Source organism: Thermobia domestica, chromosome 8, assembly GCF_964235325.1.
Source record: "Thermobia domestica chromosome 8, izTheDome1.hap1.1, whole genome shotgun sequence".
Classification (NCBI taxonomy): domain Eukaryota; kingdom Metazoa; phylum Arthropoda; class Insecta; order Zygentoma; family Lepismatidae; genus Thermobia; species Thermobia domestica.
Genome location: NC_137461.1, coordinates 188,351,438 through 188,372,000, shown reverse-complemented (window position 1 = coordinate 188,372,000; position 20,563 = coordinate 188,351,438). Strand labels below are relative to the sequence as shown.

Sequence of the window (20,563 nt, the reverse complement as noted above, 5' to 3'; positions counted from 1 at the left end):
TGGCTACGTGCCAAGTAAGAGTACTGTAGCTTAAGGGAAGACACTTGCTTAAAGTTACATTGAACGCTCAAAAAGAGAAAGAAAAATAAGGAAAAAGGCCTTGGTCCACTTAACTCTGTACCAAGGGGGGTATTTACCGCTTCAAGAAAAGAATATAAAAAAGGAAGGTCAGTTCTCTGTTAATCACAAAGGTGTCAACCCAGGAACTTTCGAATGATAAATCAAAATAATAACGAAGGTGTGCCTTGGTAAATTGTTCGTACATTTCTTCTACAGTAGCCTAATAATTGACACTTCTTGATCTAGTAATTGACACCTCTGTCAACTACTGGGATTTTACAGGAAATAATGTTTTTAACTTTACCAGTCAACTTAACTCCACTGAAATACATGGTATACAAATTTCTAGTGATATTTATTGAGCTTAAGCAAATCACCAGTAATTGACAGAGGTGTCAATTACTGTTCATTGCAGGAAACCTATGACCCATAATTAACCCCCCCCCCTAAAAACTTGGTTTAACTTTCAAGACGGTAAAATTTTTGTTTTACTCTGATAAATTAGTCCTTCAATTACATCAAAAGCTCTTTAACTCGTCAGTTTTTATTAGAATCTATTTGATATGCTCCCTTAAAAAAAAAAAAAAAAAAAAATCTTAAGCGTAACCGTTACTAGAAGGCTGAAAAACAGTTGACTTTTCACTGTCCATCGATCTTCTGCGTCCTTTGGAGTACAACAACCTACTGCCAAATATTAGCAGTGGTATAGGGTTGACAACACGACAAAGTAATATAAGATAGCAGCATTTGCTGGCACTTAGTTCCGCCGTCTTGTTGCGACGAAAAATAGACTACAGTATCAATTACTGGTACACTGTCAATTATTGGGATAGTTACCCTATGTCAGCATATACTGAGTTGATTCGTCAATGAGCTCCCATAATATTGATTTAAAGAATCTATTTTAGGACCTAAATAATTAATAAATTGATTTTTTAATTAGTCCTCTTTGTCGATAATTTTATACAATTAAAATGGAATTAATTGCTAAATAAATATGATAATAAGATAAAGTGAAATTAATATATATGTATTGTAATTTATATATATATATATATACGAGGATATTCGAAAAGTAATGTTACCATGTACATAAAATTATGTAACGGTCCAGGATTCTTTCTTAAATTGTAACCAATTCAAGAAGTTTTCGTCGGGAGCCATATATACAACGATATTGTATATCTATGCAATAAATTACTTCCATTTTCGTATCTTGATTTTGGGCAACGGTGCGTAAAAGTACACAATCTGTTGAACAGAAGAAGAAGAAGAAGAAAGATAATATGTTGTTGATTCTAAAATATAAAGAAATAAGATTTAATCGTAGTTGCTAAAAATCTATGTTGGTTTTAAATGTATAAACTGTACTCCTAGTTACCGTAACAGTAAATAGTCGTCTAAAGGTTGCTATGACAATCGAAAGAGAAGATTATTATTAATGGAGCTGCAAACGGAATAATAAAAAGATAGTAGAGATATAAGTAATGTGTCTGATTTAGAGTAATTTAATCGTGTTGACATATTTTAAAATCTACACAAACTGTGGGCTAAACGTAACATGTAAGAATAATAAGTTAATAATCGTTACATTTTAGATGGTGGTTCCTTTACGTTACATTTTAGATGGTGGTTCCTATACGTTACAAGAGTGTCTACTGATACTTAAAATATTGGAAATCTACATCGATGCTGGAAATACTGAAAATATGTTGGAAATTATTATGTAATACTGGAAAAATGTAAAAATGTCTTATTCGAATTGTGCAGATTTGAACTCAAACTGATTGATGTTTTTATGGGCTAAAGTCTATTGAATCAAGCTGTGTTAATTCAAATCCCATACTCCTTATACTCCTTGTTATTCAACAGTTCAGCCAGTTCTTGCAAAACTGTATAAGTAGCCCTCGTAAAATAATGGAGTTCACTTTCGTCCTGGTTGAAATTGTAAAGTTTTCGACACACCTTTATTGTCAAAAATATGATTCTAAATTCGTTATATTTTCCAGCGGACGATACTGAAATTTCTTAAATGAAGGTTACGCATTTGTCTTGAAATCTGAGGCATGTTGTGATCCAAGGTACCCCTTTCTAAAACTAAGACGACCCCCTCATCCCGAGGCCGTTTATCCAGTTCTTTAATGGTTACACACTTCTCCTGAAATCTAAGATCTGCTAGCCATATCCTCCAAATTATCCCTTCCCAAAAACAAATACCCTTCAGCCTACGATCCAAATTTACTCTCCCCTAAAATTAGAAAGGTAGGCCTACATCTTCGAACTTTTGGTCCAAACATTTCCTCGATCTCGGAGAATTAGAGATATATGTTTACACACACACAATACCACCTGTCCAAGACAACCCTCCCGAAAATTTGATCTTAACATGCCACTGTTTTTTGGAGAAGGGGGGGGGGAGTCTATTATGTACTCTTAGAAATGCTGGAGAAAAGCAGTGCGTCTCTGTTTAAGACCAGTTTCACAGAAGATTAATCCGTACTACTGCATAATTCATTCTTTCCACGAATAGCTATAGGTAAGATGGCACAACCTTTTGATCTAAAATATATATATATATGTTATTTATCCTTGTATCTTACATAGATAAATAATATGTGCAATTTCTTTCCTATTGATTAGAAAAAAGAAAAAATAAAGGAAAGGAAAAGAAAGGAAATGTAATTTTCAGGGCTTCTCAACGAAAACCTCACCGAATGTGTACTTGCACTGATTGTATGACTTGCATTATAAAACCACTAATTTTTAGTAAGAAATAAGCAAAAAGGCTAATACTCACCGCAAAAAATAGCAGTTTTCTTCTACATGTAAGAAGCGCTTTCTGAAGAACCTACTTCCATCTTCAGCTTATTTAAAATTCAAAGAGGATTTTAAAACATGAAGGAGAATGTGGAAAGGCAAAAAATGGTTAAAAGTATTAAGAAATGTAAAACACAAACCTTCTGCCAAAAATTAAATAGATGCGAATAGGCACTCACTATCATTGTTCACTGCTGCTCACTGTTTTTTTTTCTTTTTTTTTTCTTGTTTTCCAGATGGCGAAAGTATGTGGTAAAAAGATTGCTCCAAATCATATTTACTTCTCTCCTTTCTATATTAAGTATAGGTTTCTCCGTATGGATGTAATATGATTCTTTGATTTTTCGTCGGCACCCACCATCAACCAACAATAGATGCCGCAACTGACAAATGGATTGGTGTTCCTCTGGTTCCACATTTATCGGCAAAAATTAAGAAAATTCTGCAAAAACACAATATCAAAATTTCAGGAGTTCCTCCTAAATCCGTAGACAAATACATAACAAATTTTAAGGCATTTTTTACTGACTTCTACAAAAGAGTGGCGTCTATCGGGTAAAATGTCAGTGTGATAAAGTGTATATATATGTCAAACAAAAAGGAATATTCGCACTAGAATAACTGAACACATTCGTACATCAAAATCTCAGAGCTTGCAACAGTTGTCTGGTCTGGCAACGCATCGCAGATTAATGTTTAATTGAGAAAGCAAAAACAGCAAAGAAACGAAAATCAAAGAATCATTTTACATCCACAAAGAGAAACCTATATTTAATTTAGATAGGGGGAGAAATAAATATGATTTGGAGCAATCTTTTTACTACATACCTTCGCCATTTGTAAAGCAAGAAAAGAAAACAATAAATAGCAGTGAACAGTTGACAGAGAGTGCCAGGGGTGTAGCCAGCAGGTTTAAGTAGGAGGGGCCCGTCGTTTTTGAACGGGGGCCAGCTACAATGTACAAAACAAAACAAAAAAAAAAGAGGTGTTGCAGGCAGTGTTTTTGAGGCATGAAAAACTGGATCGTTTTCCTTCCTTAAAACTAAACACTGTTTTTATATTATTATTATTATTATTATTATTATTATTATTATTATTATTTAATTTATTTATTTTTACTTTATTTTTTCTTTTTCTCCATAAATTATGTTCCAGGTAGTTTTTATTATGTTTAACCAAGAACTACTGCCCCGGAACAAACATTATACCTTTGTGCGTAACTATTTCAAATTAAGCCCTTGTACACAGAACCTATCTATAAAGGTAATCAAAAAAGTTACATCGCTTTTTCACCCACCACCTTCGAACATCGATATGTCACCTGCGGCTAAGACTACTTGGAAGATCAAAATTAGTTCCCATTACCATCGACGACCTTCTGCCAACGTTCTGGGAGGCCATGTATTCCATCGCGGTAGAACTTCGTGGGCCGTGAAGCGAAGAAGATATCAAGTGCATTTTGCATCTATTATCTTCATGATCTGCCGTCCTTCATTAGCTTCCTTTAATACGTCTTCATTTCTTTTCCTTTCGGACCATGATATGCGCAGCATTCTGCGCCAACACCACATTTCAAATGCTTCCAGCTTGGATATTTCAGCTTTTCTCAATGTTCTCGTCTCTGATCCGTAAAGCGCCACGCTTCATACCAGGGTCTTAAGAAATCGTTTACGAACGTAAAGCGACATATTTCTTGATATTAGTCGTCCTCTTCTCCTATTCAATGCTTGTTTAGCCTGTGCTATTCTGGAACTTTCGTCTTTTCGCTTCTTCCGTCCGATGATATTAGACTTCCTAAATAGGGGAACGTCTTCGATTTTCTCTCCATCTAACCATACGTTTGCCTCTTCTTGTCCTTCTCTTGTGCACTTTATCACTGTGGTTTTCTTCTTATTTATCTTCATTTTGCATGTTGTTTCTAGTTGATCGTTCAAGTTTGTAAGTGCTTCCTGCAAGTCCTTTTCGTTACCCGCTATCAATGCTGTGTCTTCAGGAAACCTTATTGTGCTGAAAACCTGACCATTTACTTTTACTCCTTTCTCGTTTTCCTCAAAGAATTCTTTCATAGCCTCTTCTATATAGACGTTGAACAGGAGAGGTGAAAGCCCACATCCTTGCCTCACTCCTTTAGTTATTCTTGATTCTTTCTGATCTTTCTATAACAGCTGTTTGGTTCTTATAAACTGGTATATTATTCTTCTGTCTCTATTATCCACTTTCAGATTCTTCAACGCTCTGAACATGATATTCCAATCTATGTAGTCAAAAGCTTTCTCTATATCTACAAATGCTATCACAATTGGTTTGTTTATTCTGATGTGCTGTTCCATGATCAACCGTAGATCAGTATTGCTTCCCTTGTTCCCCTTTTCCTCCTGAATTCAAACTGGTCCTCCGATACCCATTCTTCGATTTACCCTTCTATTCGTTGTGCTATAATTTTGCACAGTATTTTTGACGCATGAGAAAGCAAACTTAATATTCTGTGTTCTTTGCATTTCCGTGCGCCTTTTTTCTCTTCGGGATAGGTACCAATGTGCTTTTCTCGAAGTCTCTTGGTATTTTCCCCGAGATGTACATTTCATTAATAAGATTAAATAGTTTCTTTGTTGTTATTCCGATATTCTTAATCACTTCTGTTGGTATTTGATCTATTCCAGTAGCGTAGCGTTAACTTTCGTAATGAGTAGACAGGATATATATTATAGTTCTTATTAATAAGGAAATCCTAAAGCTATGTTCTTTTAATTTGAAAGGGTAGACAGTGTCTCAATGTCTCATAACACTCTACGCTACTGATCTATTCCTGCCTGAGGCTTTACCATGTTGCATTTTCTCCAAAGCATTGTCAAATTCATACTGTAGAATTGATGGTCCTGATTCATTTTCATCGACGTCTTCTTCGTTCACTATGTCTCCGTAGACGTCTCTTTGTCGCATTTGCAAATTCCCTTTTCATGTTTTCATCTCTTCTTAACTTGATTGTTTTCCATCTTTTGTTTGGTGCTACAACTCTTTTCCTCTTTAGTCGGAGTTCGCTCTTCATCAAAACTAAATCATGGTCTGAGTCAACGTCTGCTCCGGGATAACTCTTACAGTTCTTCATTTGGTTTCTAAATGCATGTCGAACCAGTATATAGTCTATTTGGTATTTTCCTTTGTCTACTGCTCTTCTCCATGTGTATCTTCTTTTTAGTGGTTGTTCGAAGAGAGTGTTAGTTACAGTCAGATTAGGACTTTCGCAGAACTCAACTAATCGTTCCTTTCTCGTAGGTCGGAATTCCCAGTTACATTTTCTTCTTTGCCTTCGCCGACTATTGCGTTCCAGTCACCCATGAGAATTAAATTGTCCTGGTCTTCAACTTTCATCAATACACCTTCTATTTGCTCGTAGGTTTCTTCAACTTCCTCATCTGTGTAGCTTGATGTAGGCATATATATTTGGATTATCGTCCTATTCCTCAGTTCGGTTGCTATCTTCAACATTATTACTCTTTCATTGTATCTCCAGCTGCCTGTAACTTTCTGTCTTATCTTCTTATTCGACAAAATCGACTCCTGCTGAACCGTTTGCAGCTCCTGAGTAAATCATTCTGAAGTTCCCGCTCCACGTGTCTCCTCCATCAGGCCACCTAACGTCGCTGATTCCCAAGATATCTGTCTTCATGCGTTCCATTTTTTCTTCAGGTTTTCCAGTTTCTTACACTGTAACAGCGATCGCACATTCCAGGTTCCTATCCTGCAGGGGTTTCGTTTGATGACGACCGAGGAGGCCTTGCTGTGTTTCCTTCCACTGCCGGGGACGACCCTCTGTGAAACAGTAGTGTCGTATTCCATAATATTACATTCTCTTATTTCTCTTTCTACGTTTTCTAGGGATTGAGTAAAGTCGTGGTGTTCCACGTTCTTCCACCTCGCAGTGAAACAGCCATAGAGGACATCCTGCCCCTGCCTGTTTTTCCCCACATTTGAGCCTTGCCGATATCAATCATCTTCAGCCTCAGTGTGGTAATGGTAGAGCTGCTGCCCACTATCATAATATATATCTTTTCGTCTGGCCCCTACCTCTAAAGACCTGTTCGGCATGGGAAGCCCACTAATAGCGAAGCTATCTCCGGCATAGCTCTTGGGATCATTAGAGCGCACAAGCCCCCTCCCCCCACACACACCGCAACAAGGTGGAGATATTGAGGGTGGAGTTCAAAACACTAGTTACGTATAAAAAATATAGTGTACTTACAAATTAGTTTAGTGCCATTGTTTAGTGGTAGTAGTTATAGTACCTTGTTAAAACGTTTGACTTCAAATTGTCAAATATAAATCGCAGTAAATTGTGTAATCTGCTGTCATAAAAAATTATACCATATTATTTTCGGATCGGTATAAGGAAGAAATACCATGCTATTTTTCGATAGATAAGGTAAAATAATATTTTTCCGTACTATTTTACGGTAAATTATTAATTATATGTCAACTTTCAAGCTGGTCATTTGGGGGGGGGCAGGAAGTCATTTGGGGGGCCTGGCCCCATTAGGCCCCCCGTGGCTACACCCCCTGGTGAGTGCCTATTCGCATCTGTTTAATTTTTGACAGAAAGTTTGTGTTTTACATTTCTTAATTCTTTTAACCATTTTTTGCCTTTCCACATTCTCCTTCATGTTTTAAAATCCTCTTTGAATTTTAAATAAGCTGAAGATGGAAGAAGGTTCTTCAGAAAGCGCTTCTTACATGTAGAAGAAAACTCTGCTATTTTTTGCGATAAGTATTAGCCTTTTAGCTTGTTTCTTACGAAATATCATCATCACCTGTAACATTGTGATACCACTAATTTTTATTTGATTGATTGACATCCTTTGTTAGCAGCGAGGTTATATAGAATGTGATCTACAGCTTCAAATATAGAAGTTACCAACAGCAACACAACAATGATACGCGTCATTTAAATCTTATTTGTTTATATATAGATCGAAGAGGAAGTGTGTCGAACTGCAACGTACATGTAATATATATATATATATATATATATACAGTAGTCGAAGTGAGATGGTTTGCGGTGATATGCCATATCGCCTCTGGTTTTTCAGTAGTGGAGGCATACCGTCTCTGGTTTTTTAATGATTAAAACATACCATCACTTGAAAGTAGGTTCTAAATACCTTTAATAAATCCATTTTTATACACAGTAACTGACGAATAGCTTTCCACGCTTTTATTTCTTATGTAGAAATAATTTCTAACTTGACTACACTTAAATTTTTCTTACCTTTTGTTTATGAAATGAGGTGTCTTCAAAGAAGTTGACCTAGTTTATATTTTGATGTGCCATGTTGAACTGTTTCTTTGTTATATATATATATATATATATATATATATAATGTATGTATGTATGTATGTATGTATGTATGTGTGTGTGTGTGTGTGTGTGTATGTATGTATGTATGTATGTATGTATGTATGTCTTACATACATCTATCTATCTATCTATCTATCCATCCATCCATCCATCCATCCATCCATCCGGAAATATTTTTTTTAATTTTTTTTTCAGAAAGTTTTTGGAGAGGATCAAAGTCTCTCCATATCCCCCCGCATTACTACAAAGAAGCTCTTCAATGGTTTTTAGTCGTAATGTAAATAGAAATGCAATCTTTTTGGCGACATACCCTCACTGCGTTTCAACATTTAGATAGCCGGTACGAGTCAAAGCGTAATAAAGCATACCGCCTCTGCTTTTTCTCTATTTCGAATACTGTATATATATGTTGCACCACTCTCCACTTTATTCTTTTTTAGTGTAAAACTGTTATTTTGTATATCCTCTGTACTGTACATTGATCGTCCAGGAGACGATCATCTCCCTTTAAACGACCTTTCTGGATCCGCTAGTGTTTACTTTTGCAACTACCGCACAATCCTATGTAAATCCGCCGCTGTCCTCAAAAAATTTTGAAAAGCGATTTGTCATGAAAACTTTGCACCGCCACTAAATATTTTTGAAGTGTGCATTTTTAGATAGAGATTATCGGAGTAAGTTATGAGTGTAAAACTGTATTATGCCACTTTAGCTTGCGGCTATTAATTTCACTGATAGTCCAAAATTTCTGTTAGCTTGTAACTTAAAAGAAGAGTTATTTGTATATATTCACTAAGACTTTTTTTTGCCTCGTTTGATGCCTATTATGACCAATTTATTACCATAAGACGAAAACAATATATATGCTAAACAAATTTAAATTCACGTAGCAATGTATAAATTTTGTATAACATTTTCGGCAACGAGTATTACTTTATATATATTACTGCTTTTTCTGGGCTTAAAACTATAAAAAGAAACAAATATTGTATGTCTCAAACAAATACTATAATGAAAATGAAAGCAGGGACAACTGCAATACGTATAAATAAAAGATATATATTGAAATACTAACTTGAAGCTCCGTTAAGAAACATGTAATTGTAATTACACATTCTAAGATGTGAACGTTCATTTTTATGATGGGAACATAATAATTTAACTTTAACAGATAAATTCATTTCTTAACTTCCTGAAAAGTTCTAAACCAAACACTTTTTTTCGCTGCTTCGATTAAAAACAAGGAAGCGTAAGGAAAAGAATATTCGTGGACCGATACTATAAAATCAATTTTGTTGCTTATCTAGTTTTTGAAAGGTAACTGGGATCTTTAGTAGTATAAGTAATACCATTTTCAGCACATCCTATATATAAGATTGTCAAACAAAATATTTTCCTCATGAAACCCTAGTTTTTGAAATGTTATTCCCTAGCACAACCCTTATTACCAACCGAACCATTTTATCGCCCCACAGTCTTCTTAATTTTTAAAAGATATTTTTAATTCAACAATAGTTTTATTCGTTTCTCTTTTCTTATTTGATCTTTCCTTTTTTCTTTACATCATCTTCATCGTCCTTATCTACTTTTTTCTTAATATCATGTATCGGTATTATAACGCCTTTAAGTTAATCTTGAAATGTTTCTAATGCTTTCTTATTGACTAAGCTTATGTTAACTTCTCCATAATCAGATGTCTAAATCCTCATACATATTTTCATATATATATATATATATATATATATATATATATCTTCTGTTTCTACACGCGTTATAACAGAATTAGTAACTGTCATTAACAGTTTCACCTTATCTCCATATTTTTCTTATAGATATCCCAACATAGTATGATTGTTAAAAGTAATCTTAGTTTTATACGTGTGAATGGCAGCAAGATTTTTAGAAAATATTGTTCTGTCTTCAAAAGAAGGTTTGACTACTAGTATCTCCACTAACTCTTTATTATGTGCGAGTCTAACGTTACTCTCTTTCGTATGTTTTCAACAGTTTCACCAAATGCAGTCTTCTTCAGATTTATTCTTAGCTTGTGGTCGAAGTTCTATATTTAGATCTATATACTTGTTCAACCATGCTGATTGTTTGAATGTTACTCTATTCATCACGATTCTGGAACTCAATAAAGACCAGAGTTAACATTTCAGACCAGAGTATATACACTTATTTATTAAAACTAAAATACAGTGTAACGGTTTGGACAACTTAGCGTTATCTTCATCAGACACTAACAGAGGGAGTTAGTCAAGTGAATTGTGAATGGTCTTCATTTGAAGATGTAATTTAATGCACGTCTTTTCTTCTCAAATGAATATAATTCTATTTCATTATTACTCCAATTTCCAGGATGTTAATAAAGATCACATTCTTTTGTTTGGAGAAGATTTTCATTGATTTCGCGGGTGACGGAAGATTTTTTTTTTTTTTCGCTGGAAATTTATGATGCTTCAATTGCGTGATTGATGATGCCTCTATTGCATAGAGCTATGTTTGTTCCCAAGTCTCTATGGAATCATTTTCAGTGATCATATCATGTGATTAACTCATACAGCAAGTTATCGGTTGACGGAAGTTGTCATATCCTTCGTCTATTACAGATTAACTGTAAGAAGAAACCCAAGATCGTTTTAACAACTTGCAAAGAACCGTAATTGTAAACAATTATGCCTAATACTCAGAAAGCAACAAGACCCTAGTAGGAAAACATAAAACTTATAATCATACACCAGTGAATGCTTATACACCAGTCCTTGCATTAGAGAAACAAAAAGTTCGACTAATCAAATCTAGCCCATGACGGAAGCTGAAATCGCTTATGAGAATTCTCTCCTATCTAAGTGGTAAGCGTTCGCTTAGTCTGCACGGGAGACAATGTTTGATTCACGATAGAGTTCATATCGTTAGCATCCTACGTTAAGCTATAGATCCATGCGTATAACTTCGTTGCTGAAGAAGGAATTTGAAACAGAGCAAAGCTGAAGATTCTTACCAAGTTTTCTTTCTTTGTCTCTTTTTGTATGAATTAATGTTTTCTACTAGAACCTAATTTATTGTATTTCTTCTTCCAGGAAAAATGCACATCGATTATCAACTCCATTTGATATTAATCCCACTCTGAAAAATGTCTTACATTTTGAAGGAGCTGGTAAAGGTGACATTCGAAACAGATCAATAAGTCTGTTTAAGGAGGTAAGATTTTCGGACCTTCTGTTAGCAATATTACTATTTGCATTGTGTGTCTTTTCTATTTATAGTTATAGTTTATTTGATTAAACGTTGATTGATGTGCAAAACGTTGATTTACCTCTTGAAAATTGTATTTGTTTTTCACCACAATTTTCGTTAACACACAGCTTTAATCTAAGAATATCCTCAACCTTTTATGCCATTACAGAAACCAAAGTTCTCCAACCCTGCCACACACTTCTTCACTGATGCTTTAAGCTCTTCGTCTGGGAAAAAAAAAATGTTCTCAAGGCACTTTTTCAACTTCGGGAAGTCAGATAAAACAGATTTGTGAATAAGGCAGATGTGGTATCAAATCATACCTCGAATAATTGATTCGAGTCATTACAGCAACATCCATTTGGTCAGAAATCGTCGTGATGCAAGATGAGTTTTTTTTTTAATCCCCGTTTTTTCTGTTATTTTTCCTGTAGTTGATCCAAATGATTCGTATAGTATTCAGCTATGATAGATTGACCAGATGGAAGACAGCCAATGAGAAAAATACCTTTTGCATTCCAAAAGAACTGAATCCATAATCTTCCAAGCAGACTTCACACACAGAGCCTTCCTTAGAAATTAAGAATGAGGACCTCTCTATTAGTTTGACTTCAGTTTCGTACCCGTACTTCATCGATGTAATGAATCAATACAAAGTCAGTTGAAATTTTCTTGAGCGAATCAAATTGTCGTTGTCTCCTTCGGTCAGGTATCAGCAGTCGCAGCATCGATCATACAGTTTTCTTGTGCACAATTATTCGGTCGAAATTGGAAATACTCGTTCATCTGAACTCCCTTGAGCGTCTGATATATCATTCGCCTTTAATCAGCAATCCTGGACTGCTACATTGGGAATTTTTCCATATTGTATGTACACTTGATAGCAGTTGAAAATATTCGATCTATCTATCTATTTGTCTGTCTATATATATATATATATAGAACAAATTCCTAGGTACAGCATAATTGTGCCATTTTACACAGGGAAATGTTAACAAGCAAGAAAAAGGAAAAAGAATAAAAGCAATAAAAATAAATAACAATAACAGTAACATCAAAAATATCAACAAAGAGTGCACAAGTAGTATTATTTGGCCAGCATGCGTTTTATTGCTCTTTCAAACACCGGGTAGCTCGAAAAAATGTCCACCTCAGTATGACCTGTGACAAACATCTTGGCATTTCAGCTAAACGAATGAAACGCAAGTTCTGACGCGACGTTGCCGAGTAAAGGGAGTGGCTATGCTAAGCAGACGAACCACAGCGCGATCAGGTGGCAGGGGATAGACGTTGCATTCTCGGCTTTAACAAGGGAGACAAATGCATGCTAAGAAATTATGCTCTCTCTCTTTTTTAAAAAATATTTGGGAAACTTATAACCGCTACCAGGTTATAGAAATATTTTTGTGGACGCTCTGTATATTTCGTAAAAACAGTGATTATTATTTTCGATTTGTACTTTATTCTGCAACGCATATAAGTTCTTTCTTCGGTGGGAATTGCTTCTTTCCCACACAATTGAACAAAGAAGTCTTTCATAGCTTTTTCATATATATATTTAAAAATTGTTTTTGGTGAGAACGTTTCAGTTAGTGACGGACCATTTCAGTGTTTCTCCCTGACTTATTATATGCACAGTATATATTCTGTAGTTATTCGGAACTGAATTAAGTGTTTTCTTTAATCGTTTATGAAACATTGCAATAGATTAGAGAAATACGGGCTGACCAGATGTTCAAGTGACTAAAGTGGCACCAACTGCGTTGTTTTGTAGCTCGTTATCTGTACTTTCTCACGCCAGAGTTACCGCCGTGTCTAGTGCATTGAAGGCAGTTGACTAAAATTAACATAAATTATTTTCCGTATTCTGTTTGTATGTGCATACAGGTGAGTTAACATAGTGATTTTTGAAATGAACTGCCAACCCTCTTTAATCGACCACTGCAGCCCGTACCTTGAGCTTTGGTGCTCAGGGAGTTTGACTCCGGTATTGTACGCAGCCACTACGCACGTTGCGTCGGGAACCAAGTACGGTGTGTGTTAAGGGGCACAAGCTATTAGCCGGTGAAGGACGTTTTCTTACGGCTAGCCCCCAACTAGTGAAGTCCCAGGTCCGCAGACCTTGTGCGTACATGTCAGTTATATACGCGTCCTCCAACATCAGCATTCTGCTTTGGAGAATTTCTTGTTTAATTTGCTGAAGATTCATCTTTACGCTTCAGGATTGTTTGGCGCAGCAACTGGATTCCTCGTAAAATTGTCCCAACAACTTTTCCCCAGTGCTAATCCCCCAAGTGCGTCCATGGTGTGAGAGAAGCATTCGCAGTGAAATCTGAATCATAATCTCACATATATATATAAAGGGCTACATTGCATAAAAAGGCAAAGTGTGATTTCAGTGATGAAAATTATTACTCATATTCTGTGTCGTGTTGTGTTAATTTCTCTTCGTTATTTATTTATTTCTTTTTTATATAATAGTGTTCTAATAAATAAGTATAGTGTTATTTAATCCAGTGTGTTTTCGTTGTTTGTGTGAGTGATGTTTGCGTGCGTTGTGGTCTGAATGACCGTCTGATCGTCCGTGAGCTTTTCGAGACGAGACACCCGAACCTCTCGGCGCCTAATGGTCATCTCATCATTGAGACCGACGAGCCATTTGGGAACAATTTGTAACTCTTCTTGGAGAGGTCCTTCATCGTCCTGTCCAGGTAAGTTTCAGTCTTAGGAGAATACTTATTGCTAGGACCACGAACCACGAACAGCGACCAGATTACACGAGTTGGTTACAAATAAATGTTCACCCAAATAGAGACCTCGAATTGAATTGGTTACAAACTTATCCCGGTTGTGAGCCCCCCCCCCCCTCTTTTCATGTCCATGAAAACATTTAAAATTTATTCAACATAAAAAAACATTATTTGAATTTTGGAAGTTAACATCTAGACAGTCACTACTTGCTCAAATTATATAAATTTGCACATTTACTATTATTATTATTATTATTACCGGTATTATTTGAATGTAGGATATTTTCGTCGCAATGTAGGTTTTATTTGAACTTATAACATGCTCACTACTTTTGAAAAATGCTTAAATTTTTAACAATTTCTGACTTGATTGTTCCTCTGATCGAACTAAGTTGCATTTGACGAACGGATTATTTAAAGCACTTTACTGAATTGTTACACACAACAATGAAATTAAAACGACCATATTCACACTTGGCGCATAAAAACAACCTCCTATGCTAAAGTAGGTAAAGGCCCAGTTTATTTTTTCTCTTTGTTACCAAGCAAGAAAGTCTCATTTGTTATACTCTCAGCTACAAATTGTTGAATATTGAAATATCCTTTCTGTTTATTATTCCAGTCTCAATACATAGTCTTCGTAGTAAATTAAACAGTTTTTTTAAGCACTAACCTGAAAATATTACAAGACTACAGAACAATTATGAGAAAAGAATTTGAAATAATGAAACCTGAAAAGTGTATTTTGACATCCTTATATTATAAAGTTAATCTTCGAAACTTAAATGAGTCCCCTTTTGGCATGGGCCTCCCCGCATTGAGGGCACGTTAGTTACGCCAATCCTCCGGGAAGGACTTTCCTCTACAGGCCTCCCCCTGAAATTATAACTGCTGAGCACCAAACCTATTCATTGAACTAAATTAATCAGACGAACACATTACATCCATATCCGAGACGGGATTCGAACTATAGGCCTACGTTACCGCTTAGTGTTAGTCGAGATATATTTCACAACAACATTGATTATTATTTTTAATTATGACAAATAAGAATCAAACAGTAAAAAATTAACTACCCTACCTTTCGTCCGAAGAAGCACTTGATTCAATATTTTATGGCAAAGATACTGCTAACACTTCTTGCTCCTCCTCTTCTATTTCCGCGTCTGATTCTTCCTCACTTGTCATTTCACTGTCTGAATCACTACGTAAATTGATAACAATGTTCTGGATAATATCATCCCTGTTAATTTCTTTCCGAAAATCTTCCTCCAACAGTTTTTCCCGAGATACCCAGTCTTCACGCGCAACTCGATCTAAAGCCTTATTCATCAATCGCTCTACGTCGGCTAACCGGAAAGTATTGTTGAGCGAAGCAAGTTCACTCTTTACTTTAGCCCAAATAAGCTCTATGGGGTTGTATTGGCAATGGTATGGTGGAAGCCTTGTAACAAAATGGCCCATTTGCATAGCTATTTGTTCTAATTCATACACAACGTCTCGATTTTTGTATGGTTCAACTCGGGCAAACAGTTCTGGTATTGTCTCCGTTGCATCGTATGGAATGTTATGGTTATCTAACCATTCACGAATTTCATTTTTTCGTGAGTTGGTATTCGGTACTTTGTTCATAATGACAGAATGATATTTAGCGTTGTCCATAATTATTATCGATCCTTCTTCTAAATATTTAAGAAATCTGTTTACAAACCAATCTTTAAAACTTTTGGCATTCATTTCTGATTGATAGTCACCAGTAGATTTTGAACGAAACACCTATTTACTTTCTTTAAAAAAAAAAAAAAAAAGTTTTAGATGAGCCAGTATGACAAACAATCAATCTCTTTCCTTTACCTAAAGGAACTTTAAGTCCTCCCCTCCCTGTCGAATCCTGCCATATATCTTTCCTTGAATGATTTTGATTCACCCAGGTTTCGTCCAAATAAAAAATAGGTCGAACATCCCCAGAAACTTTTAGATTGTGCATCTCCCGAAGAAATTTTATACTAGCAGCAACTATGTCATTTCTCTCCATTAGAAATTTCCACCGGTCATTTGTTCTTCTGTACCGAAAGCCTAAATTTTTTAATATTCTAATCATAGACCTCGAAGAACCATTATAGTTAATTTTTTCATGCAGAGCCTTAGTCAAGCTTTTAGCCGTTGAATATTGTCCACTATCATACATATCGAAAATTGTACGTCGCAACAAACATTTTTCAAAGTCGTCAAGGTTCGTCACGCGTTTCGTAACTTTGCGAATTTTCCCCGGGGATGAGAAATTAGGTTCACCCTGTATCTCTGTCGATGTTTTTCCTTCGGCACAAATTCGAGCTACCGTACGAAGGCTAACATCACAAGCATCAGCATTAAGTTCCTGACACTTGACAAAATCAACAGTTGTACGTACGACATCATTCGACAGGCTTTTAAAATATGTATAAACCGAGAAAACCATGTTTCTTGCCTGGCTATGTAACACCCGTCGCTTTTTCTTACTGGCGTCAGTGTTTGTGCTGGTACTTGGTTTGCTAAGTGACATTGTTTATGTTGAAATAATAAAATATTCAACACAAAAATGGTAACAATAACTATTATCACACACGAAATACGCACTCTCAATACAAAATCACAGGCAGGCACACACACACGTTCTACTAAAACGAAAAGTTACAAAAAACGAACTTTCCTCTCTCACTGATATCACAAACTGAACTACTTAAATGCATTTCGACACCACGAACGGACAGAAAAAGGCCTCAAGAATCCTGTAGGAAGGAGGAAAGGAGGGAAAAACAATTTTGAGCAATATGAGCATTTGTTTTGGCTAGACGAATCTGATCTCCCAGAGCAGTTGTTGACACAAACAACCCCAGACTGTGATTTGTAGGATAAACGAAAGAAAGAAAAATGGCTAGAAATGCCAACCGTCTTGAAAAGAAACAGAATCACGTTGCACACTAAAATAATTTTCTTTTCTCCATCTGAAACGAATATAAGGACTACATAAAAAAACATTGACCATGAAGAGTAACATTCTTATGGGGTATAAAGTTCGTCAACTGGCTTATGTTTATGGCTTAAGACAAAGATAAGAAATGATCCAGCAATTGCTTTACTAGGGTTCATTCCGGCATTGTCTGGTCATTGAATTCAATAAGGAACAGTCATTGAAGTACCTCAGCCACGGTAGCTTTTCCGGAGTTTTGAACCCGGTCTTCCGAATGACATTCTGACATTGCCGATTCAGCAAATTTGATTTATTTTTTAAAATACTCGTATTCAAATAATTCTAAGAAGTGAAATACGCAGTGAATGGCAAGTCGCTCCGATGCATAAACTGAAGTGAATGTCTACAATATAAACATGGCAATACCGCAGCCCTCTCATTTGCTAGCAGCATATAAAGGGAACTTCGAGCGCCGCCTTCAAATGCCAAGATGTTTGTCACGCCGTTTAGTTAGATTATTATAATAGTTCGGTACTCGGTGAAAAAGAGACCTCTGTATAATTGTCAACCTAGGGCGTGCAAGATGAAATAGGTGGGTATACCGGGTTTTGCGGGAAGGGATACGAAAGGATAGTTGTTGAATTAGGATTTCCGATCTTGGGTTCCCATTAACTATCTTATGAAGAAACTTCAAATCAGAGTTATTTCTGCGTACTCCCAGCGTCTGGATATTAAGGTATCGAAAAATTTCCTCCTTAGGTAATATTCAAAGTGCGGGAACACGAAAACTTACTATTGCAGTAAAGAAATTGAGAACAGACTCAAGTCTAGAGAGATGTGTAGGTGCGACCATGGTCCATATGGGAGAGCAGTATTTTATCTTGGATGCTATTAGAGTTTTATAGAATGTTGCTAATGATGCCACAGTGCGTAGTTCAGTGGATCGGTAAAGAAAGTTTTCTTTACTGCTGTCTGTTTTCAGCGTTAACTTATGACGTTCTTTATACCTTGTTACATTTATAATTATTAATTTTCAGATTCCTCTTGAACGCACTTGCGCTGATGCCTTCATAGAACCTCATTGGTGTGCGTGTTTAATGTGGGATAAAGTCGATCCTGAGGATGAAACAGTTCAAATGGCTGCCAGAGCTTTAGTTGAATTTATAAACAGATATACGGAAGATCATCGAGATATATGTGTTGCTCAAAAACTTAAAAAAGTTGTTTGGGGCGGAAAAATGCTACCTACATCAGGTAAGTTAGATGTATTATAATTTACTGCTTTTTTATGCTTCACAAAAATGGATGCAAACTTATGGTTTACTTACGGTTTATACAGTGTACGAATAAATACAGTATCAGTAATATGGTCTATGCGCGGACCAAGCAGCTTCCTTGGTTTGATATGCACAGTAATGCTGCTAGAGGGTGGGCGTTAAATAAATTGACAGAAAATGAGTGAGTGATCACACCACATGACTGTCACGGATCATACGGCGACGTCCGCAGTGATAGTTTCACCCAAAACACGTTAACGGTTGTATTCTTATCTACGTCGACAGTCCGACGGCGTCTTCCAAACACTAGACTGTTAACATGCCTACTTTGTGTTGGCTTCCATTGATTCAAGAAGACCAACGCCTCAGTGTATAGAGGTCCGTTTCCACCTGATCGAAAGTGATGATCGCATGTGTGATAGACGCTGTCGTGATGAGCACAGTATCATCGTGCGTTCCCGAACGTTATCGCGGTCGAACGTCAGTTACGGTGGTTTGTACGCCATTGGATAGAACACACAATCTTGACTTGAGGGCAGCCTCACCAGTAACCTCTACCATCAGAGAAGTTCTTAAGGTTGAAGTCATTCTCTGTCATCAGACAACGCCCACATTCATGTATCTCTGAATTACAAGTATTCTTCAAAGAAAGACGGACACTACTGCTTCCTTCTCCTGCATGACCATCCAATATGTCACCCATAAAAATGTCACAATCTTCCTCGGATATTAAGATTGTGTCGATATGTTGTAGATTCGCATATAAACAGCATGACAAGCATTTCTGATGAATACATCGAATATATATTTGGTTCCATGCTATAACGTATGGTAGCTATGATTACAGCACATGAGTTTCATGCCACGCTGATTAGTCAAAGCTAGATGTATTGTGCTGTTCTAAAACTGTAATCATGTAACGACTCCACTGAACTCACATGAATCTTTCTTCGTTTCTGAACTTCCAGGAACAACAGTGTATTTAATAATAAAGCTTATTACTGAACTAACAAATTAATCAAACCTTGGTCTCCTACTTCTGTTTATGTAGAGGATTGTCGAACACATCATTTAAAGAATTAAAACCAGATATTAAATTTAGAATATTTGGAAGATTCTTCATCGGTATAAAGAAGAAAAGGAAGGAAAAAGTTTTTTTTTTTCAGTTCCTTTAAGTAAAGGTATTTCGTTTAAACAAAAAAATTCGAATATTGTAATTTTCAGCAAAGTGGCTTTAGTAGTTTACCTTACATTGCATAAAACAATGCCACTGATGATACAGGTATTCATTTGTCTCAGAAACTCCAAGAGAAGATCAGACATTTTGCTTACATAAAATACGAAGTTCATAAAATAAAAGCTTCATATATCACTTTCACGTACACTTTGATTTTTACTTATGTTAACATCAGTTTTATGAGTTAAGTTTATGTTCTTGATTCTCCTTTTAGTTAAATGATAATTAAGTCTTCCAGAGTAGAGAGGATTCCAGAGAGCCCATATCCCGACCTATTTGCAAATTCTTTTCGATGTCTTTTTTGTTTTCTTTCTTTCTTCGTGCTTTCACTTGGTATTAACCTAATTTTGCCACCTCTTTCGTAACGTATGAACGCCTGTAGAGAACATCATCGTTCATCTTTTTATTCATTGGTCAATATCATCTGTGGCCTCTTCATTACTGAAAATTTGTTTCTTGAGTTCCGAAAACAAATTATAGCCACTTGAAACCGAGTAACATGAATAGGATGGGCGCTCTAGTATTCGGAATCCTGCTTGCTGGATGACAGCTGCACTCCTCAGGTTATGTTGCTTTCGGTATTTTCCTCAAGAAGCAAAACACCGAGCCGGAAATTTTGAGCTTCTCTTTGATGTAATGGTCTCGCATAATTTAGGTATAATTTCGACCTGTTAGTATATAGCCGCTAGTAAGTAATTAACAAACAGTACATTCAATACTAATACAATAGCACACGCATGTAAAGGGCATTACAAGCAATACGGAAACTAAATCTAGCTTTAGGAACACGGTGTGGCAAGGGGCGTGGCGCTCTGCAGCGGCGGTAGATTGATAGAATCAATAGAGCGCAGAGTCATCGTACAACATTTAATGCTGTAT

General features: G+C 36.1%; 1 protein-coding gene across 7 annotated transcripts in view; it reads left to right on the top strand.

Annotated features, from left to right (window-relative positions):
* The window catches only part of LOC145693379 (uncharacterized), a 376,924-nt gene that overhangs the window by 334,819 nt on the left and 21,542 nt on the right, over positions 1-20,563 (top strand). For all 7 annotated transcript variants that reach the window (XM_081769325.1, XM_081769321.1, XM_081769322.1 and 4 more), the window contains 2 exons: positions 11,314-11,434; positions 18,208-18,424. In XM_081769325.1, coding sequence (XP_081625451.1) covers positions 11,314-11,434; positions 18,208-18,424 — 338 coding nt within the window. The remainder of the gene's footprint in view (positions 1-11,313; positions 11,435-18,207; positions 18,425-20,563) is intronic.